This window comes from Branchiostoma floridae, chromosome 5, assembly GCF_000003815.2.
Source record: "Branchiostoma floridae strain S238N-H82 chromosome 5, Bfl_VNyyK, whole genome shotgun sequence".
NCBI classification, from domain to species: Eukaryota; Metazoa; Chordata; class Leptocardii; order Amphioxiformes; family Branchiostomatidae; genus Branchiostoma; species Branchiostoma floridae.
Genome location: NC_049983.1, coordinates 2,360,735 through 2,385,255, shown reverse-complemented (window position 1 = coordinate 2,385,255; position 24,521 = coordinate 2,360,735). Strand labels below are relative to the sequence as shown.

The 24,521-nt window shown below is 41.1% G+C and overlaps 1 protein-coding gene across 1 annotated transcript; it reads right to left on the bottom strand.

Annotated features, from left to right (window-relative positions):
- Positions 1-4,208: 4,208 nt before the first annotated feature.
- On the bottom strand, positions 4,209-24,169 carry LOC118415514 (kelch repeat and BTB domain-containing protein 7-like). Its single transcript, XM_035820182.1, has 11 exons — positions 24,103-24,169; positions 23,391-23,651; positions 22,906-23,045; positions 22,550-22,762; positions 21,453-22,302; positions 20,298-20,781; positions 9,816-10,013; positions 8,747-8,872; positions 7,942-8,105; positions 4,870-5,002; positions 4,209-4,438 (listed from the first exon to the last, which is right to left on the bottom strand). The coding sequence occupies exons 1-11, from the start codon at positions 24,151-24,153 to the stop codon at positions 4,242-4,244; spliced, it is 2,817 nt and encodes a 938-aa protein (XP_035676075.1). The 5' UTR covers positions 24,154-24,169; the 3' UTR covers positions 4,209-4,241.
- Positions 24,170-24,521: the final 352 nt, after the last annotated feature.

Genomic DNA, 24,521 nt, shown 5'->3' with positions numbered 1-24,521 from the left:
GGGTCAACAACCTGGAGGTCAAAAACGGGCCCAGTGGGACAGAAATGGCCAAAGAAAAACGCAATGCCTCCTTTGTTGAAGATTACGCCGACGGCGGAGTACAGTTGTTCTTTTATTTGGGAAGGTGGGGGGGGGGGGGGCACTGTGTAGCATTACTTTGTTGGTGGGCAGGATGAGCGTGTAAATCAGGGTATGTAATAAGACAGGCGGGGCTCTGCACTAGCGAACTTTGCAGTGGGATCCTATAGTTGCCATGTGGTACGAGCTGCTTTCTTTGTAATTTCCTTCTTATCCTGGGCAAACTGTATGCAACTGTCATGCATGCAAAAAATTCAGTGGAAAACCTGCCATTCACAAACCACCTTCTCCCTCAGTTTCATTCTCACCATCATTTGATGCTGCGTCACTAGCTTTTAAAAAAAGTATCTCTGTTTTGTTTCCGCAAACACCCCACCATGAGCATCAGATCCCTGGGTAGGAAATTTGACGTAGGCTCTAAGAAGCCACGGTATGTAGGAGTTGGGGCTCTTTCCCGCATGGGTAAAGCTAAGGGCACAACCCGCCGGACGTGCAAATACGTGCTGTCTACGTTGGCAATCTTTTGGGATACGTAAGTGGTAAGTACCACCTCTGTACGAACTCGTCGGGAACCCGACGGATTTTGGAGCAGAGGACACGTCGAAGAACATTGCGTGCAGTCAAAACTTTGTGTGCCATCGGGCTGCGGATACCACCCCCCCCCCTCCCCTCCCTCCCGTACGTGCTGGCCAGTACAAGCGACGCGCCTGCCCTGTGGAAATTGAGGGGACTCCATTATCCTTCTGCCTGACTCTACTTGACTATCTCCGTGACCAAACTCAAGTTCATCTTGTGTGGAAGGGTAGTGAAACGTCTTAACGTTTCTAACATTTGCTTGTCAGTAGCTAATACAGTGCTTGTCTAATTACCTGGACGTCTATCCTCTGTACGCACCATCTTGAAAACATGACTTCAAAGAGACGATGGCCTTAATTTTTCTCTATATTAGGGCTTAAAGTTCTCTTGAAAGCAGTGGAAGAAAGAGGGTCTAGTACTGTTTTATCACTAGACGAACGGACCTAATATGTAGACGGATGCTGACGGATTACAATTTGCAACACCTGACGGATGCTGACGTATGTTGACAAATGCTGACGGATCCCAAAAACCATCACGGATCCCAAAAAATGACGGATCCCACTTACATCCGCAACGCATTCGTAGGTATCCGTAACTAACGGTGGATGCAAACATGGAACCCGTATACTTACGTGCTTCGTGACGGATGCTAACACTGCATCCGTATGGATACTTCCTAAATTACGGACCCTATACACATACGTAACGCATTCGTTGGTATCTATAAGTCACTAACGGATTTAAATATTGCATTCGTATGAATACTTTACTTTTAACGTAAACAAAAGCATACGCGATCAGGATTATTGTTTATCAGCAAAAACTGTTCAGATGCAGACGTATACGAATTCGCAACATCCTGACGGATGCTAACGGATCCCCAAGATTACCAAAAGTCACGGATCACATACACAGCCGTAACGCATTTGTTGGCATCCGTGAATCGCTGTGAATGCAAACACGGAATTCGTGTGCTAAACGTAATTGGCGGATGCTAACACAGCATCCGAAGGATACTTACTTTTATGTATGCGTGGCTAGCACTCTTGTTTTTGAGCATATATTTTATTTTTTAGATTGGTCATATCTTTCCCCCTTTTTGTACCTCGGACACCACAGTTTGTAATGTCAATACAAGTGAGACAATCCACGTTACGCTAGATACCAGGATACTCGGATTCGTAAGGATGCGAAATGGGTTTTTTCTGCATTCGTGGCAAGATTACCAACAATGCACTGCTCCAGTGGATTGCTCCAGTGGAGGGGATTCCATTGGAGCAGTGCATTGTTGGTAATCTTGGGATATCTTAAATATGCGACTCTGTATTTTTTTGCATTCGTACATTGGGGCGGTGTATTGTGGGTAATCCAATCGTTGTCTCTCTGACCAATCAGACTGCACATCAGTCAGTTTGAAAATAAAGCGGAGATAGTCAGCGTTGTCCGTGAGGACCGCAATCTTTTTGTACCTCAAACTTTGAGTTTTGAAACGTTGAACTCGGGATATGGATTTGTACACACGTGTGTGAACTTCTGTAGTAGGGTGATGTTGAGGCGGTGACCAAACTCAAGTGGCAGTCGACGGACGGGACGGCGATCGAGGGACTGAAACAGCCAGCCCTGTTTTGTAGTTCGGCGTCCTGGGGCTATTTTACATCACTGTCCTGCGGATCTCACGGCGAGGTATGTTTTATACAATGATTGTTTCCAAACAATACCCGCTTTGAATTCGTCTTTGTGACTACATTCCTTGTTGGCTAGTAGTTAGTAGCGCTTTTGGTATGCTTGGGCTGAACAGAAACTTATCAGAAAACGACATAACGGAGCCTTACAAAACACAAGTCACAAGCATGATACTTGCTGAGTAACTGTTGACTTATTTGGGAAACATTTGAATCATCATCAAAACAGTACTTGTATACACATATGTTTGTCTCAAGCCTGGTATTTATTCGCATAGGAACATTCTGTTCCAACGGTGTTTACGTGTTTGTTTATATGCGACGTCTCGTACACAATGCAAAGTCCGGCCGGGGAAGCAGATCACACCTTGTCACTAATTATGCAACGCTAGACTGTTTCTGCCGCGCCCTCCCGGGGGACTTTTTTGGTATGATAATGCGGAATGTAACGGTGATAATGGCGATACCACAATCAGATAAATTTGTTCCTGTTGTATAACAAGCCATTCACCATTTCTTTTCATATACACGATAATTACTTTGACGGACGCATCCATCAAACATGGATGATTTAGCTATCTCAAAATTTGATGGGATTATTCTTTCTCTTTTTCAGAAGGCGGGTCGACATTCTCTGGCCGTGTCAACAGCTGGGAGAACACTGGACTACAGGAAGGGCACAGAAGGAATTGAGCTGGGAGGGATCAGGGCGTAACTAGCCTGAAAAGAAGCGAAGCACTGTCACTAGTAGAAAGGAGACTTTGTGCTGTTGCGAGAAGCTGTACATACTGATACTATAAGTCATGTTAGTTGTACTTTACAAGCTGGATTCACTATCTGTATCCTGTAGCCGGATGTGGAAATTCCTTAGAGTTGGACATCGCGAAGACTTTGATTTGTAATAGAAACAGATATTCGTAGAAGCAAGATTAGCCACAGACTCCCATGTCAGCTTTACATAAAAGTCAAATTGTATTCACGTTTGATCCTATATTCTATTTGGAAGTATAAGAAGTCATGTGATATTGGCGGTTAAAGGATTCAACTTTCCTTAACATAATTAGATAACAGGGACTCTCTGTACATACCTGGTATAACCCATTCTTGTTGCAATATTGTATCTGTATACATATCATGTGGCAGACAGGATTCGGCCTCGATGACATTACGTCGTTTAGTTCTTCTCAGGACTGGTTTAGAATAAGATTATTCTGTGCATTCTTTTCTATTTCAAATCGTGTTAGACTTTTATAAGAAAGTAATTGGGCACACATGATATTGTGATTTGTCAAATGTGCAGAAAATTCATTAAAGTGACTTTGTATCTGCAGAAAATCCCGTTTTGGATTCTTTATGATCTGATCATACGAAGAAATCCCTAAAAAAACGACTTCGCATCCGCGGCAAATGCCGCATTGGGATTTCTTAGGATCCGACCATGACAAATATACGAGGAAAATCCTATAAAAACGACTTCGCATCCGCGGCAAAGGCCGGTTTGGGACCCGTTCATTCCAGGTATTCGAAGAAATCCTTTGAAAAACGACTTTGCATCCGAGGGAAATACCGTTTGGGGATTGTTTGCGATCCGATCATTCCAGGTATTCAAAGAAATCCCTAAAAAAAACGACTTCGCATCCGTGGAAAATCCCATTTTGGGATATGTTTGAGTCTTTTCATTCCGGATCCCAAAAATCCAAATTTCGGATATTTTAGGGATCCAACTCGAATCCGTTTGCATTCGCTAGCATTTGTTACAAATACGCAAATATCCCTGCTCGAATATGGCTACATCCGATACCCTTTCCCCCAGTGTATATTCCTTAATGTTATCATTTTTTCTCAAGATAAACGTTGCTGGAAGCTACTCCCCCAACCGAGTTGACATGAGCAATATGGTGATTAGTGGTTCGTCCCCTCGCACATGAACTTCCCCAGAGTGTGATGTGCATATTCATTGTCATCACCAGTGTCTCCGAAAGCAAGCTCTATGACGGGCAGGGTGTGCTTGTCGGTAGTATAGCCGGAGTCTTCCCGCAAAGCATAGTCGTTGTTGTCACAATTACAGGAAGGATAGCTGGTTACGTTTGCACATGTACCTTAGGCCGGGAAAGAAAAAAAAAAGGTAAGAATACTTAAACGCCATGCCTCTAGGGTGGACTTTCAAAGACTAAATGTTGACCGTTCTCATACTTATTATCGCCGTGTCTCATCAGTTCGAATAAAGGAAAATGATTCTTGGAAAACTTATTCTGGCATTTTCTACCACAAGCCTGGATATATAAGTCTTGAAGGTACCTTGGGGTCTCAGACGGGAGGGGGCTATTTTGTGTCCTGCGCCAAATTTTATGTCGCATAACGCCATAACGGCGAATGCTCAATCCACCAACTTAGTGAGAAATTTATCTGACAACAAATGCACAGAGTTTGAAAAATGTTAAGTTTTCGGCCCTCACAGCCCAACCTCCCTACACCCCTCCGAGAGTGACCAAAACAAAACACGGTAACATTACATGTTTCTCCGTCTCACCTTTTTCCCCGCACTTGCACGTGTGTCTTTTGATGGTTGAGCCATACCAATCATACCGTTCCTTTCCGTCACGGGAGATCCACCAGGCCATATTCAGGTCAGGTGCTCCCAAACTAGCATGGTGGCAATCATACTGAGGAAAAAGTCGTTATGAATGATCCATTTTCTGTGCTCAGGGTTCACAATAACCATAAACTAATATATATGCTACCTGCTGAACTCTGCCTGGAGGTTTGTAAGCTGAATTGACCCACTAGACCACATCAACTAATTAGAAGCCATGGGGAGTCCAGCTAGTGTCTGCTGCCAGGAACAAAGGGATTGTATTAAGCCCCCTTTACAAATCAAGAATTTAGCTCGGTCGAGTTGTCAGTGAGCTCTAAATTACAAGGAGGTATGACCCTGATGCCGACGAAGAAACTCTGCCATTTGTTCGTAGGCATTGGGGTCATGCCTCCTTGTAATTTAGAGCTCGCTGACAAGTCGGCCGAGCTAAATTCTTTATGTGTAAAGGGGGCTTTACGACATAAGGTTGAAAGTTATTAGCATATTAACTGTCAGATCTGTTTGAAAAAGTTCCTCCACTACTTGTCAGCAAAATGCTGTCAAACAAGGCAAAATGCCACATAAACTAGCCTTATTAGATATCGCTTATAGCAGCCCGCCAAACATCCGCCGGTCCCCTGGAAGCTTGATGGAGAATAGCCCTAAGTCAGAGGAACAGGGTTTTCCATATATGGATAATGTATGTAATTGTCATGAGCCCACCAGAACCTTGCTTTTGGTTGCTATGGACTGGGGTGGGTTGCTATGTGTTGATTGACAGCATCACACTTCTTATCTGTCGTTCATCTCCTTGATCTGTGCCACTTGTACTGATGGTGGGAACAGCCAACTATGTATACACAGTTCTACTAAAATGATGTGTTTTTTTAACAACCGTTACACTGAAAAAGGAATGTGAAAATTACCCGACATAGCATTTCTTTAGATAAATGTACCTGTGGCAGAACTTTTGATGTGACAATGAGACAATATAGGAGGGACATATCATGGTTCTGAGAAGTTTGACAGGCTTCTAGTGTCACAGCAACATGCCGCATTTTTGTGAACCAACTGTTTTTCTGCAGTTGTCTGCCCATATAGATCAAAGAAATGTACTTTATGACAAGCTTTCGTTGCTGGCTACATAAAATCTCACCACAAGGTAAAATGATAGTTCCAGGAAAGTCTGCGCTCCAAGATTCCGTCAAGTTTCTTGAAATCCCCACAAGATGTTGTTTTCCCAACACAAACATGCCTCCGCTCCCACGGGTCCTTCACACATAGAACCACAGCCTGCACATAGCATGGGAGAGGCAACTAGCCGGCCCACCGTCTGGGTTGTAGAAGCATGCTAATATATTGGTTTCCACGGTAATGTGGGCCCAACCTAAATCCTGGCCTACCATTGGTGTTGCAACATTCCAATACAGTTCCCTCATTTTATAGCAAGTGGAGCACAAACTCCGAGGGGAGAGGCTAGTTACAGCCCTGGACAGCGGAGTTTGTGTTACAGAGACTACCACATAATCTTGTTGCAAGGCTAAAGACACCATACCATATTTTCTACAACATTAGGTTTGAAGTACGAAATATCAGACCAGTGTTGAAAAGTCATAATGTTGGCCATATTTTCTGATCCTTTAAATTCGGTGTAGAAGTACATGTACACTCTTTCCTGCACAATCTTGCTCTCTACCTTTGTCTGAATTACTGAATGTCAACATCTTTGCTATTTGGTGCCTTGCCTTTCAGAAGCTATTTGGTGTCTTGTTTTCAAATAAGACCTGTTATCCTCATTGTAGAAAATAAGGGCATTTATTTTGGCAAAGATTAATCCCTGTCAAACGTGTAACGTTACTTTTTCCCTTAGTTTATATGAGCTTTCTATTGACGTTTGTGTGTCTACAAACGGGAAGAACTATGATCTTGAAATCGTGGCACCTTCTTTGCAATGTGAGACTAGAATTACTTGCACATTCTTCACCATCAAGAAGGGTATATACAATCTCTCAGTGCCAAGATGTTTCCCTTCCAGGCTAGGCTCAGTGAGTCTGTGGTCATTGATTCACATTATTTCTGTTTAATGAAAGCTTACAAATTTACTTTTATTGTGCAACCAAACCAAAAACTTTTATTTAGCTGTGACTACTTGACCTATACATCGTACGTACTGGCCCTGCTCCAGCACCCATATTCACTGTATGAGAGCCTGTTGAAGACTGAACCCGATAGTTTACAGTAGCCGAATTTATTGGGTGATTTTATAGTAGCATCTTGGTCTTTACGATGTGCCGCAGGAGATTAGCACTCGCAAGACTGTGACGAATTATTAAACGGGGGAGAAGGTTTTAGCCAGATATATTCAATATTGTGCAATATGTCACAGCAGTCGCGTAATCATTACAACATATGGAACCGCATTGTTTTCTTAACCCCATTCAGACGGGGTGTCGAGGCCTGCGCCAACTTTTATGTCACGTACGCTAGAACCGCAACTTAGTTTGTGTATTTAATGAGGAGAATCTTTAGTTATAGTGTTTTCCTTTATTGAAATCAAATACCTGTTATATATGTAAATTTAGTTTGTGGAACATACGTCCATGATTTGCATAATCAATGTAAAATTGCCAGCCGTCTTCTAAATGGTGAATTATTAGACAATCTACATTGTGACCGGTGTAATTTTTTTTTGTAAAAATGTACATAACCAAGCATAGATTATATAAAGGTGGTAGTCATTTACATAATCAGACTATTTCCTGGAGATATGAGTTCTCCTAACTCTTGTTGCGTATAAGAAATGGCAAAGCTACTTTCAAGGGCTTTACAGCCATCCCTTAACAGAGACGATGGGCGCCATTGGCTCTCTGCAACATATGATCCACTGCTTACTGAGTCACGTGTTCTATCTGCATAACTTGACGTCACGACGGCAGTAGATTGTTCATTCCTTGACAAATACTGATGCTGTTCACTCAAAAAATGTGTTGTGTGTTAGATATTACAGCTTAAATAGTTCAATAATACCTTGAAGAACTGTTTGCAGGAGCGAGACACGGCGGACAAGGCGCTGAGCTGCTCCAGTGTGGCCCGATAGCAACTGTTAATCTTCCTTTTGTAACACCCTGGTGGATTGCATCTAGGACTTACCACGATGCGGCTCTCACTGTCATGGCCGACCTCCGTGGTACCTAACCAGGGGTTTATGTTTGTTAGTCAAAATCGCATGAAGAAAAGAGATTTCATCAAGATTATAACACCTCACCATCGATAAAACCCCTTACTTAAAGACAAAGACACCTACATGCTCTTACTAACCTCTGTCGTTGCTACAAAACATAAACTCTATAGCTCCTTCTCTTTTAAAAACATCAGAGCACTAAAGGGGGACATTTTAAGCAGGTATGAAGTCTGCGTTCAAGCATTCTCGACTTCTCTTCTTGACTTAGACTTCAATGAATTCAAGAGGAATCAAACAATCTTTGTTTCAAGCAAGCAAGTGCATACCGGGTTCTTGGACTTTAACTAGACCTATCCGATTAGGCTAACGTCACATCACCACACAAGGGCCCGGCCGGGCAGCTTTATAGAATGAACAGTATACGACATAAAAGGTAACAAGAACACAAAGCGCACCAAAAATAATTGAACAGCTTGCCTTGTGCATATTAATTGGTATTAACTATGTATTTAACTTTCCGCAAACAGTCCGGATAGATCATGGGTAGGAAATGTGACGTATGCCTTATTGGTAAGATTATCCCTTGTCCTCTTGAGGGAGTATATTCTTTAGGAATTCAAATTACACCATACCATTGTTTAATCTACCCACCTGTATCTAAGTCACAATGTACAGAGACTGGTTCTGCCCCGAAGTCTGGTCCATCTGGGTCGATGGTGTAATTACCTGAGGTGGTATGTCTATCATCCTTCATGAGGGCTGCACAGCTTTCATAAACTGAGGAGGGGGGCAGTTTGAAATTCTTAATTCCCCTTCTTGTTGCTAGGTGACTTTAATGACAAATTTTCTAATACATATTATAGTTGGACTTGGTGAAGCTAATCAAAACGGTTTAATATAGACTTGTGAAAATTCCCCAAGCAAGTCGTTTTGTTCAAGTCATTCGCCTACGCAGAGACATCCAACGTCTCCAGCAATGCGGCTCTTGCCTTCACTATGCTATCTTAACCGTCACCATCAATTCCTAACCGCCCTGCTTATGAATATTAGTAAGCTTACCCTTATATATGGGGGATACCTGAAAGCTGGTTTGTGGCGACGCCCATAGGAACTGATGGTGACGGTTGAGATAGCAGAGTACAGACAAGAGGAGGTTTCCTGGCGCCGTTGGATGTCTCTGCGTAGGAGTTAGCAATACTTCTTTTGCCTTTGATGGGTGCAAGTTTTTTTTCACTCACTGAACATGTAGATGGAGAATAAATGTTATACAAATACTGATACAACTGGCATCGTTCCCGGACCACGTGCGAACGGCCTGACAGGTTCTACTGCTGCTGCTATCAGGAGACAGTCGGTAGGTGAGGTCACAGGTGAAGGTGCAGGTGTCAAGATAGCGGAATTCTTGGCTGCTGTTGTTGCACCTCAATTTGAGTTTTGCTCCGAGTGTACATTTCGAGGTGAGCGTTTCATTTTTAAAATCTTAGGTACTAACCGAAATATTTCCACAGTCAGCGATGACACAAGCCAGAGTTTGTGGGATGATGACGTCTGTCAAAGAAGGTCTGACATTTAATACAGTACAACCAAAGTGTTAAATTAAAGTCAACTTACTTAATGAGTACATGTAAAATTTTAACGTATCGTCGTATTTGCATTTTCCCCTTTTGCTTTTGGCATGGATCAAAAGCAAAAGAAAACAGATATTATATTATTTTTAAACCTGCAGATACAGCATTTTCCATCTCTGTCGCGTTTTCTCTGCGAAAGGCGGTCCAGTTTCCGGTCCAGCTGCAACCCTGGATGTCGTCCGTTTCCGGTACGTACCCCACGTCACAGATTACGTCACAGTAATCCGAGAACACAAGACCCTGGCAAAGGTACGAGCTGTGCGGGGGGTCCTCAGGTGGGCTGTAGGTTGCTACGGTGTGGACAATGCAATACATTTTGTACAATGAGAACACAGTTTCTTATTAGACTTAAACGTTGAAAAGTTGTTGATATTGTTGTTTCTTTAGACTATTTCATTCTGTCCGTCCATGGTCTCATGTTGTTGCTTATTTGATCTTTACCATCACAAGCTGTTTATTCCGTGAAGAAAGACGCTAAAAATACGTATACACAATCAGCCAGCAGAGTACTTTAATTGTATTCAGAAGAGCATGTTGTAATACCAACTCATTTTGAAAGGTGGCGCTTTGAGACCGTTTGTGTACTGTGGCACTTTGTATATATATATATATATATATATATATATATATATATATAAACTTACTTACGTTCGTAAGTAAGGGTCTGAGACTGTCTATCGAAACTTCTCGGACATATATGATTATGCAAATAAGGACCACATTTTCATGAATTTAAAAGCAAATTGGAAGTAAAGAATATCTATGTCCTACCGGGGTCGCACAGTGCGGGTTTGTCCCATTGTCCCGAAGCCGTGCATATCAATACAGGGTGCTTGGGTAGGTAACCTCGGTCACAGACCACTCTGGCTTCTGACTGGTCTGAATATTTCAGTATATCACACAACAGGTACATCTATTTAGAAAAAAAAAATATGGCCTCCTTCGAGCAGTATCGACCATGGTAATATCCGGTTCTTATAATAAGTCACTAAATCGCTGAAATAACCTGTTACACATTGAAATAGGCTATTGCATACACCCCAAGTACCTGAAGCTTCCATCCACTGTGGAATTAGACACAGCTGAAAACAAGATAACTGGGGGAATTGACCTGAAATTCTTCGTAGTAATTGCCACATGGCTGTTCTCATACCTGTGGAAATAAGGGTCGTCTTTTACTGGATCTACTACAAACATAATTATGTGCACAGCTGCCTGTTGTTATACTCTTTGGAAAAGGATCATCTTTAACTAACTCACTCTCATCCTACTACTAATATTGTGTTAGATACTTCTCTCATTTATGTGTGTTTATAATAGGGAGAGAGGCCTTAAAAGACGACAAGCTCGCGAATATTCAAGCTAAAACTTGATGTTGTGCTTGTCGGGCATACGATACGCCGCCATGAAAACACTGAACAGAAGGATGAGGAGTGTCCCCTTGAAAGTCGAGAAGTGTCCCATTTTCTAGAGAAGTGTGCACATTCGCGGGGAATGTCAGAATTCGATGGGTCGGGGTGTAGTTGCATCTTTGTTAGATTTCTGACATAATAAGATAAGAAAAATCCATTTCGTTTTTAACGACAGTAGGTGCAGTGTATTTTTTTATCTAGGTAAGGCCATGTTGATTTGATTATATGGATGACATCCTCTGGGAACTCCATAACTGATGCGAGCGAGTGAATACAAAAATAGTTTGGCAAAAAAAAAAGTTGCCTCCAGTATGAAATCAAAGTGGCCAGGAAGGTTTAACATAGGATTAAACACACATATAGTATGGTATACTAACAGTTAGGTGTAGGGACCAGTACATTATACGGGTGCAAGACATTTTTTGCCTTGCCGCGCCAGCGGCATGGCCTTGTGGCCACTATTTTCTTGGTTGGTTCAATGGTTCAATGGTTCAAGCAATGTTAACCCAGCCCTTCCAAAGGCCCTTCCAAAGGCCCTTCCCAGTTCTCTTTCTCGAGGACAAACTTACGGCTTAGGCGACCAACAGTACATCCCCGTCAATTTTTATACCTCCCCTTTACGCATTTGATAACAGTTGTGGTCGGTACTGAAAGCCTCTTAACATCTGGTTACATCGAATGAATGAAGCGTTCGTATGGTGATATTTCAAATTCATTGAAGTAAATATATAATCAAGTGAATTATCTCGCATAATAATTTGCATTACCTATTCATAAAGATGAAATAAATGCCTAATTAGACCAATGCATTGCATATGAATATATAAGTAGGCAATGACGTCATCGAAACGTCTCAAGAACGTTTGACTAGGTATTTCAACGCTACCACGAAAACCCTCTGCCGTACGGCGATCCGTAAATTTACTACCATCTTCCCACACCCGCGGTACAAAAACTATCCGGTTCTAGAGGCAAATTTACCCATCAAAATAAAGGATATAAGTTTCTCTTTCTTGTGATGTGTTTCTTTTGCTTGAAAATTGTTTAAAACGCCAGAAATTTGCCGGTGAAAACGGCGCGCCGTAAGCGGGGAGGCCGGGGCTTCGGATCGTGGTTCCACACTTCGGCTGTTTTGATGTCATCGGCAAGTTTCTAGCATTCACGAAGGCGAAGCGCCGAGCTGTTTTCCCCGACGATCGCCCCGATTTGGCCGGGCGGCGGCGCCGCGCGATCCAAACGCGCCAAATTTTGGGCCGCGTGCCCCTCAGAAACGGAGGATATGTGACTGAAGCGGCACAAATAGAGCCTTTTTTGACGCTATGGATGAAGAATTTCAAGGTAAAATACTTGACACAATTTGTAGTGTTTGGGGGAGGGGGGCATGTTGAAGAAAATGTGCTTTTAAACAATTTTTTCTCAAGTCAATCCCAGCAATATAATTTCTATGCAGTGTTTCTTTATCCATGTTTTAGTCATGAAACTTACTTGTATGTAAAATGTTTCTTAGTAATTTTTTCTTATTAGTTTATTGCTTTCTTTAGCATATTTTACATATGGATCATTGATTGGCCTGTTGTGTACTACTAGTATTTCTTTTCACTTGTTGAACTTGAGGCACCATGGTAACTTGAGGTACCTATGCCCAATTTTTAAGAAAATCTCAATTGTATTTTCAATGTCATCGTTACACAGCACGAAAACAACTTTTTAAGCAAAGTTTCAGAGATACGTATAAAGCCCTTAAAGGCGGAGAAATATTTCAGCAGATTTTAAGATCTATTAAAGGCATCGGAAACATACATTTGGCATTTACGGAAGATTTCAGCGTTTGTAAATCTAACTTAATCTGTTGTGTTTCTTTACGTGAATTTTACATGTATTTTAGTATGCCGAAGAGACAACTTAAATGTCTCAAAAATATTTTCTGTCAAAACGGACAAATACCGTTTCTCTAGATCTGTTACAAAATACATGTTAACCGGCTAAGTCAAATGTAATAAGCCTTTGTCTGGTGTTAGATAAAACATTGCGTCATCTGTTTTATAACAGTCAAAACTGAAAATCATTGCCCTTTCTGGTACAAAATGTCATGTTTATACCTCAGCAAATACAAATACAATACAATACAAAGTCAAATACAATAATCTTCTGTGTTTTTTAGCTATTCCGAAAGCATTTGACGTATTCAAACTTTCTGTGCGCAAGGTTTAATTCGAACAGGGGAGAACCTCTCACGGTCAGCTTATATGCGCTATTTTACATTATATGAGATGTTGCGTATACCATGGTCAATATTGACCGAAGAATGCATGCCATATATATAATTTATTTCGAACCGTCATTTACGCAAAGAAGGGAAGACCTCCCCCCGTTAATATATTTGAAATGTTGCGTATTTCATTTGAACATACGACATGTTTAATTTTTGAATCCGCGCAGTTTAAGCGAACTAGGGGAGACCTCCCCCGTTTAGCTTATATGTTGCGAAAACGTATATGAAATGTTGCGTATTTCTTTTGAACATACGACATGTTTAATATTTGAATTCGCACAGTTTAAGCGAACTAGGGGAGACCTCCCCCGTTTAGCTTATATGTTGCCAAAACGTATATGAAATGTTGCGTATTTCTGTAAAACATACAACAAGTTTAATCTTTGAATCCGCGCAGTTTAAGCGAACTAGGGGACACCTCCCCCGTTTAGCTTATATGCTGCCAAAACGTATATGAAATGTTGCGTATTTCTGTAAAACATACAACAAGTTTAATCTTTGAATCCGCGCAGTTTAAGCGAACTAGGGGAGACCTCCCCCGTTTAGCTTTTATGTTGTCAAGACGTATATGAAATGTTGCGTATTTCTGTTGAACATACGACATGTTTAATCTTTGAATCCGCGCAGTTTAAGCGAACTAGGGGAGACCTCCCCCGTTTAGCTTATATGCTGCCAAAACGTATATGAAATGTTGCGTATTTCTGTTGAACATACGACATGTTTAATCTTTGAATCCGCGCAGTTTAAGCGAACTAGGGGAGACCTCCCCCGTTTAGCTTATATGTTGCCAAGACGTATATGAAATGTTGCGTATTTCTGTTGAACATACGACATGTTTAATCTTTGAATCCGCGCAGTTTAAGCGAACTAGGGGAGACCTCCCCCGTTTAGCTTTTATGTTGTCAAGACGTATATGAAATGTTGCGTATTTCTGTAAAACATACAAAAAGTTTAATCTTTGAATCCGCCCAGTTTAAGCGAACTAGGGGAGACCTCCCCCGTTTAGCTTATATGCTGCCAAAATGTATATGAAATGTTGCGTATTTCTGTAAAACATACGACATATTTAATCTTTGAATCCGCGCAGTTTAAGTGAACTAGGGAAGACCTCCCCCGTTTAGCTTATATGTTGCCAAGACGTATATGAAATGTTGCGTATTTCTGTAAAACATACGACATATTTAATCTTTGAATCCGCGCAGTTTAAGCGAACTAGGGGAGACCTCCCCCGTTTAGCTTATATGTTGCCAAGACGTATATGAAATGTTGCGTATTTCTGTTGAACATACGACATGTTTAATCTTTGAATCCGCGCAGTTTAAGCGAACTAGGGGAGACCTCCCCCGTTTAGCTTTTATGTTGTCAAGACGTATATGAAATGTTGCGTATTTCTGTAAAACATACAACAAGTTTAATCTTTGAATCCGCGCAGTTTAAGCGAACTAGGGGAGACCTCCCCCGTTTAGCTTATATGTTGCCAAGACGTATATGAAATTTTGCGTATTTCTGTTGAAAATACGACATGTTTAATCTTTGAATCCGCGTAGCTTAAGCAAACTTGGGGGTACTACCCCCGTTTTATCTATTAGCTAATACCGTCTCAAAGGTTTTATGAAACGGTGCCTTTTTCTGCTGAACATACGGCATGTTTGATGCGCAGTTCCTGCGAACAGGAGGAGACCCTTTCCTTTTTATTTTATACCGCATATAAGTTCTGAAATTCCAGGGTCTAAATCAGGGTGAGGTTTTCTTTGTGGCATGTTGACACTCGAGCTAAGAGACGGTAGAAATCCCGACTACTGCTATGAATATCTCCGAGACTCAACCTCTGCTTGAAGAATAAGGATGTAGTAGGTATACCGTTTTGTGCAGTGAGTTGTGTTTTCTCTATAAAACGGCAAGCAGTTCTTACTACAGGTAAATGTACGAAATATGTTTATTTCTTTATCTACAAGCAAGCGTCGAGAAAGAACAGTTTGTGCACACAGGCGGTGTCTTCTCGTGTTGCTCGTGTTTGTTTGGGCAGGCAAGATGTAAATTTATTCAGCGTTATTTCGTACTCGCCATGGGGCGCACGCCTCCGTCCGTCCAAGGAGGTTGAACTTCCTTGGTCCGTCTGTGGCACAGCTGTGTCATGTGATAGGATGTATCCAATGGCAGAAAAGAGTGGGGGGTTCAAATTTACGGGCCATACGTACGACAAGGAGCGGTTATTTTCCAGGCGTTCATTTTTGAAGAGAAGTATTGAAGAAAGTTTGGGCCTGCTCTAGCCCGCAAGTTGTGGCCGCGACACCTCTTTTACCGCCTAGGACCCCCGGTGACGGAATTTGACTCAAAGATACGAGGTGGCTATCATTCTGTACAAGCTGTTGTTGTTGGAAATCGACACAGAATGGAAATCACGGCCCTTGCACCATCCGGATTAATAGAAGCCGAGACTGCAAGCTGAACATGTTTCGCGTTCACAGAATCCAGGACCATCCAACAACACGAGTCATATCGGCCACTACTCTAGGGTCCTCTAGATCTTACCGGATTCTTATTCCTGTGGTGACCAGATGGAACTGTACATGTGTGCTCTTTTTAACTTACGCCGAGACGCTTCACCCGACACTGGAAATGGGACTGTGGACTGCTGCACGGAATTGCGCAACCGTTGTGATTGTTTCAACTGCCGACTACATCAGAATGAAAGGCCACAAATACCTAGTAGGCTGTAGGTTTTTTTTTACTTTTCCATGTAATATTTTCTCGTAATTCAATAAAATTTTAAAGTTTCATCCATTGTATTTTCTTGCTTTGAAATGAGCTAATGATTATTCTCCTAAAATGGCACTTATCCACACCTTAATGCACACGTATATGAGACGTACAGAGGGAACTTTAAACATGTCTTAAGGGTGTTTTGGTACGTATTTATGACAACTTTAAGCTGCTAAAAAGAAAAATATAGACACATTAAATCCTCTTAATTCACACGTATATGAGACGTAAATAGGCTTTAGATCAAATAAACGTGAAGTTTAAACATGTATTAAGGGCGTTATAATAGGTATTTATGGCAAATTTAAGCTGCTGAAAAGGCAGCTAACACACGTTATAATCCACTTAATGAACACGTATATGAGACGTAAACAAGCTTTAGATCAAATAAACGTGAAGTTTAAACAAGTCTTAAGGGCGTTATAATAGGTATTTATGGCAAATTTAAGCTGCTGAAAAGGCAGCTAAACACACGTTATAATCCACTTAATGCACACGTATATGAGACGTAAAGAGGCTTTAGATCAAATAAACGTGAAGTTTAAACATATCTTAAGGGCGTTTTAATAAGTATTTATGGCAACTTTAAGCTGCTGAAAAGGCACTAAAACACACGTTATAATCCACTTAATGCAATTGTATATGAGACGTAAAGAGGCTTTAGATCAAATAAACGTGAACTTTAAACAAGTTTTAAGGGGGTTTTAAAAATCATTTACGACATCTTTAAGCTGCTGAAAGACAACGGGAAAACCGGAAAATAAGGACTAACACGGACCTACAGAAAGACCACTTAAAGGCAATATTTACGTACTCGTATAAGTGGTGTATAGATCCGTAAAGGAGGAAAATACGTCAACATTACGCATGGTTTCAGCATCCTTAAATACCGTTTTTCGTGCCGTGTTACTGTTGGTGTGAATCATCCCTTGCCTCGTTCCAAGACTAAAATACCATTTTGTATTTTTTTCACTTGTTGAACTTGAGGCACCGTGCCCCCTGATATGGGTCAGCCGGGTAACCTATGCCCAAATTTTTCAAAACACTAATGGCATTTTTGTTAACGTGAAAAATTTGTGCAACCAGATTGTGTATTCTTTGTCAGATTGTGCCAAGGGTTTTTCTTGTGTAGCAAAAATCATAAATATGTACTTACCTGCAATATTATACTCTTGTCTCTACTATCAGCCAGGTTCCTACCGACCGGGCGAGGTTGTCGCAGTTGGTACTGAGGTTCAGTCGCAGAAGATGGCTCAGAAACAGTGACACTTACCTCCTTCCATCTTGTTGCAGGTATTTATCTACTTAATCAATGATAATAAGTTAATCTATTCCTTACCCCAACTTGCCTTTCTTTCTTTATTGAATTCTTCATTTCATTATTGGATCATTCTGAATCTTTCGTCACAAGAAAGAAAGAAGTCATAAGTCATAAGAAAGATGATGATGTAGATGAACATCAGACGTGGTACTGGAGTAGGTCGTCATCCCCTCAGATGGAAGAACATTATCACCATGATGGTAGACATGTTAATCATGAAACTCAAATAATTTTGTTTTTCAGGTGGAGTGTAGATTGCACCAAGTACCAGATGTAGCTGATATAAGACTGGAGAGCGGAGCGGAGATATTGAATGGTAGAGGTCAAACATAATGTTGACAAGTTGTGCAGCCAGTGCTATTAGCATTAAGTTTGTTCAAGAATACTGTTGCTACCAGTAACCACAGAAAATGATAAGTAAGCCTGTTGTTTTTGTAAAAAGTAGTTTACATTGCATTATACTATTTATAGTATTGATTAAATAAGGAGAAGTTCATGTACCTGCAAGTACATCAAAGAAATCTGTGTCGATTGTATGTATCCTGAAGACTGAGCCTTTGACCTTGAAAAATGTTGAACTTGTCCTAATAAATTTAGTGTCTACCTATTGATATTTTATCTCTTATTAGTACAAACATCTGTCTTCTATATTTTATTACAAATGTATCTAAGTGTAAAGATGTACTGTTGATACAGTGTAACATCATGGCTCAACATGAAAATAATGCGACATATTCACACACTTACCTTTCACCTTGACCAAGTTGACCTTGTTATAAGGCAATTAATATTGCTGATATTCTATAGATGTGACATTGTTGGTAATATAAGATACCATAATGTTGTGTACATTGCAAAAGTATATGAAGTATGATATTTAATCTTCTACAATGCGACTCAACTGGTGCAAAAAACACCATTGACTGTAACCCAAAATGTGAACTTTTAAACCCAAATTTACTTATTTCTTAAAGAATAAGGTAAGATGACAATTATTGTGTGAAAGGACACCAGTGGGTGCTGCATACATCGACCCTGTGTAAAAGCATAATAAAATGCCATGAATGTTCAGAACTCTGTGGAGTGATTCTATGTAGTACATATTACGGGAAATAAGATAAAACAAGCTTTGGAGCCTTTACTTACCTTTTCATCAAAAAAGGTATTTTTTTTATTTTCATCGTTTATCGCGCAGCCGGCCATATCTGAAGGTAGGTTTTGGCAACTTTGTGGAGCCATATCTCAGCAACCCTTCAAGCTATTCGCTTCATCTAAAAAGCATTTTACTCCTCTTGGTTAGCTCTTTCAGAAACAGTAAAAACAGTCATTGTATTGTGTTTTTGCCAAGGCACAGCATTTTGCCTTGCCGGGCTTGAAGTGCTGACCTACTTTTTCCTGACGATATCCCTAACACGCGGCAAGGCACAACTTTTTTAAAAAGATTTCTTGTTTCTTCTTGGACCGATCCGAAAAAAAAGCAGACCTGGAAAAAAATGAGAGGAACAGGTTTTGCCAATTACAAAATGAACACACTATGTCGGCAGCCATTTGGGGTCTAACCGGGAGGCCAAGAGGACAACATGAGCGAAGTCAAGTAGAGTTTATAGTCAATTGTACCAAGTTTCTACAGCCAAAGGTACAGAGACAGTTAGCCTTAATTACTTGGAGATGGGATTTTTAAATGCCAGTGGGAGTCAAATAATCCACCTAACAGATTCCTTTGTAGCAAAACTGACCAATTACCATTGTTTTGAGTATTGCCAGTTCTCAAGTTTCCACAGACAATCAGGTCCAGGTTCAGATCCGGACCTGAAAATGATCCTCTGGACCTGAACGGGACCTAAATTTTCTGTACTGGTACCTCCCCCTACCAACAGTAGATTTTTTTCTTCTTTCTATCCTTTCACATTTTATTCTTTGACTTTAGATTTATTTTGGCATTGACTAAGATTAGTTATCTGTTTTCTGATACTTTTTTTTTCAATCTACAGAATATTTGTGCTCATTTTACAGCTGCTTTGCACAATTTATTGTATGGTCGAAAACTTTTTTTTTTTGAAACGGCCGAAAATTGGTGCGAGCTTGGATGTCATCCATATAATCAAATCAACATGGCCTAATCAGGAGACGCTAAAAAGTTGCCTATGACACCCATACTTCTTTCAGTGTGTCCTGGTTACCCTAAAAGCACAGTGAGACCGACTATCGATCTATAACCCTATGTCAGTGGTTTTAATTTGATTTATTCGGCTGTATAATCATGATAAATACAGCTAGTGCTACCCAACTAAACGGAGGCTATTATCAAGGACTAGCTTAGAGAATACAGCAGCGGTAATGGAGTTCCCGTGTTTGAGGAGAGCGATTACGTTGCTTATTCAAAACATAATATTTAAGGCTATTAAAACAAAGGCTGCTCAACTGTGGCTGCAGTCTGAAATATCTGTTCCAGTACGTGTGCGTCAGTACAAGTTAAAAGATGATAATAACAAGGTGTGTTCAATGGGACATGTCCGTGTTGTCGTCTTATTTCTCGATTGATGTATTCTCAACGATATGGCAATATATTTGCCATAATATTTGCAACATATCAACGATATGTTTGTAATAACAAGACCTGGCAGCCGTCTTGTACTCGCACTCCCCACACATGTACGGTTTACCGGTGTGTTTACCATGATGTGCAGTTCTAAATAAGCTTTAATCCATGCAGAATAGTCGCACGGATCACAGATATACGGTTTTTCACCTGTATGGGTTCTCATGTGTTGGGCTAGCAATAACTTTTTAATCGTTTGGTACCCACACTTCTCACACATGGAGGGTTTGTCAACACTAGTTTCTGCTATCCGGTGATTGTCCAAATGGCCTTTTTGAGCCTCAGAATAGTCATCCTGGTCAGACTCGAAAGATATTTCTTCCGAATCGGTTCTCTTATGTAGGGCTAAGCTACATTTTCTAGCCGTCCTGGATCCACATACCTCACACATGTAGTGCGTCTCACCTGTCTGTTTTCCAACACCCTGAGCTGGGAGAAATGACCGAGGTACATGACATGGGCCTAGGGTACTTCCCTGTGAGGTTGATGTGTTGTCAGGATGGAAAAAGTTCAATTCACACGTTGCCTGTTGCAGGCCCATGGTTGTTCTCATTGTCACCCTGCTGTCACTGTCCTTCCCAGGGTGATCGGCGCGGTCCATCTCCTTCCAAGGATTTCCAGTGTTGTTCATCTCCTTCCCAGGATCTACAGCACACCGTTCACTACCGAAACATCCAAGGCTGGAATCGTTCTGTATGAATAGTCAAACAACTAATAATTATTTTATCTGATAAAGTATCACATTATACACTTTACACATTTCTATTTTGCTGAAAGCCCATATACATTGTATAATTGGCTGTTAAGTTAAGATCTTCTTTTTATTATTATTTCTAACCGTAAAAAAATTCATAATCGAACGTTAAAGTAAATAACACACCTGATTCGTGATTATCTCATACATTTTGTACAATAGAAATGGCATTATAGAAAAAAAAAACTGTGTGTAAAATGCAATTAGCATCACATGTAAAATAATGGTAAAAGTGCCATATACTAGTATATCATTGTATACTTGAACTCCCATACACCCCCCCCCCCCCTTTCCACCTCATCAAATACCACTAGCCAGGTTAATTAACTAGCTTGGATTTCAGCCAGTCTGGTTACTTAATAAATGATGTTATATTCAAGACATGTAAGAAATAGATAGATGCATGTCTGTAAAATTTCGACTTAAATCTAGCAATACAAAACAAATCCTATTCTTGAAGAATTCAGCAAAATTCAAGATGTAACCAAAATGTTGTTGATCAACCCTGCCTGGGACTCTATGTGTCTTCAAATTGAATATGCGCACTAACGACAAAGATCTTATGTTTTTTAAGCCCCCCTTAAATACCGTAGGTATATACCCCCCACAGGCCAATGAGAACTATTTGTAGAAAACTCTGTATTAGGCACGGTTGCCTTCAAGTCTCTCCAGGCATCAGCAGACCTGTCATACACATATACCAGGTTTTTGTATCCTCCTTGTCCCTGGGAGTCACTACCACAGGTGAAAAGTATGTGCAGCTGATTCTCCAGTACGAAAAATTTGGGAACACTACGAAGAGCAAGGTTAGTTGGATAAGGCCCTCCTTGTAGTTCCTGCCAGCAGTCTGACTCTGTATCGTACAGCATAGTCACACTGAAGTCAATATCTGTGCAGAAAATCTCAGTTCCCATGGTAACAGCTGTAATGAATTCAGGAAACCTACTCGGAGGAGTTCGCCGGTACCACCTGTCCACGCGTGGGTCATAGCAGTGCATTTCTGCGGATATGAGGAAATACAGGTTTGGACCGCAGGACAATATTGCATTCTGGTAGTATATAGTTCTAGCAAAGTCATTCATAGTGTCAAGTTGTAGCTGTGAACACTCCTGCCACTGGTTGGTGTGCGGGTTGTACTTTCGAATCTGCAGCAACAGTCTGTCGTCTTCAGGATCAAACGCAATGTAATACAGAACCCCATCAACTTCAACAAGGTGTTCCTCGTCTTCATGTCCCCTTAGTATTATGGACACACCTGCCTGTTCCCACATGTTTTCTGCATGTTTGTACTTACGCAGGGTCAGCTGATCGTTATCCTCTAAAATCTCAGTTTGCAGGATATAGATATTGTTATCACTTGTGACTGTCATGTCTCTGAAATCATGAAAGTCTTCTGGCTTGTAAGTACAGCTCATGCACTTCCCTTTCTGAGGGTTCATAAAGATGAGCTCCTTGGAACTGGAGAGGATAAAATACAGACTGTCAATTCAACTTGACTGAAAACTCATACCTTAATTCATGGATGAGGATGAAATTGAAGCTTGCACTGTTCTGACAAATCTAATCGTGTAGCCTGTTAAATGTCTTTAAGTACACACAGGAATTAGATGAATTGTACATTCATTGAAGGAGCACAACATGTGGAATGATAATGTGAAAGCGTTGTTGATTGCTTCCAAATTCAAACAAATAAGCATATACGAACCCCGGGATCGAGCTGTATAGCAGAACCATTTCCATGGTCATCCCAAGTCTTGGATTAAGTTTAGTTTTGCCCTCTTTCTGAACCACATTCTTGACGACGTCAGAACTCCCTGCATTCTCCTTGACAAGGGGGTGCTCCAAGATGCCTGCCTTGTCATATGAGGTCAGCAGGTTGAAGCGGATGTGAGGGAGGATGCTTGGTAAGAGGTGCAGTCTGTAGGGTACATGGTAGGGGTTGGTTCAGCTGATTTCTTACAGTAGTAACACAGCAGCTACTTCGTCACACAAGTTTCATCATCCTTTTTTAGTATTGCATGTTAAAACCACAACAATCACCTATAGGACACTGACACCCACCTGTCTTCCTTGCTGTGCTGCACCCATCTCACCACAGCCTCCCACACTGTTGTCTCCGCTTTAACATCCAACTCATCGTGGCTGATTATCTCAGTCAGCTGATTCACATTCAAGCTGTAAAACTCCCTGCTGGAGGCAACCTGCGAAGACACAGATTACATGTACATGTATGTTACGTGGCTCATGTACGGTACTGTGCAAAACAAGTGTTCATTGGTAAAGCCTTCTTAAAACTGAAAAAAAAAAACCTTGTGAAGTGGGTTCTTTTCTTTGAAATAATACTGAAGACCACTGTGCAGGGTAATACAATTACAAAAAATGCAACCAAATATGATTTGCTAACGTATTGCAATAATTTTTAACACAAAGACTTATTTTTCTAGAATTTCAAGACAGATTATAACCACCCATGTATTAACCTCACCCTTGCTATAGAGGAGAGAAAAAGTGAATTGACCTAAGTGCTATAAAATTAAACGACCCACCTCAACAAAGTTTCTATGGATCAACTGCAGACAACGGTTTTGGACAATGTCCACAGAGTAGACATCAGCAAACTTGTACAGGTCCACACAGGTGGAGCGCTCCACGTTCATGGCCATGTAGCTGCTGCAGGTGTCTCTCACATAGTCCAGTTGGAGGAGGTCGGCTGCCTGGTACAGGGGCTGCACTTTGTCCAGGGACACATGGAGGGTTCCCGAGTAGATGTAACTCAGGATCTCCCCAAACATCCCTGCATCCAAACCCTAATGGACAGCAAATTTTAACAATATTCAAACGTTTCATGTATAATGTATCATTACATTATCGTTATCAGAGTGTATAAAGAAGAAAATATATCACAAATTTGCTTATATTACCTTATGAAGGTCATTTTTTTCTCCAATTGTGCTTTGTATCTACATAATCATACTACTCCTTACTACTAGTACTTCATCTGTATCCGATATCTGTAAATAATCATTTCTTGTTAAATATACATGCTCATTATAATGTGGTCACAAAGGTGTACTTTGACCCCAAATTTGAAAGAGGTCAGTATTTGGGGAGGGGGGCATAACGAGGGACAAAAAGAAGTTTAATTTGTTCGTTTTGGTAAACAATGGATTTGCCGTTTTAGACGTTCTCTATGGTACGTAGCATCTTTAGAAGGTCTCTGTTTCACTCTATTCTAACTCTATTCTACACCAAACATACCTGTAAAACAACCGTCTTCTGACGACTTTCCGCCATGTCACTTGTAAACATGGCCCTGAAGTAGGGGCTGGCCGCGGACAGAATAAGCCGATGGCAGGGAAACCGCCGGCCCTCGACTTCAAGGACGACATCCTGCAGTACCCCAGCATTCTGTAAGTCGCCCACAGTTCCAAGAAACCCGTGCAGATAGCTCTCGTCTTGGTAGGAACGAGGACGAACTGCGCTGTCGTGGTGTTCTTGGTCTGCGGCAGCCATGTTGATGATGATGACATGACTCCAGGGTCAAAGGGTAGCAAGACTTGACAAACACTGATTACCTACATAATATAGCAGTAGCTACCATTAATATATCCGAGTGCTACCATTTCTCGAGATGGAAGGCTGTCAGCCATAAGATAAGAAAACCTCGAAAACTTCGT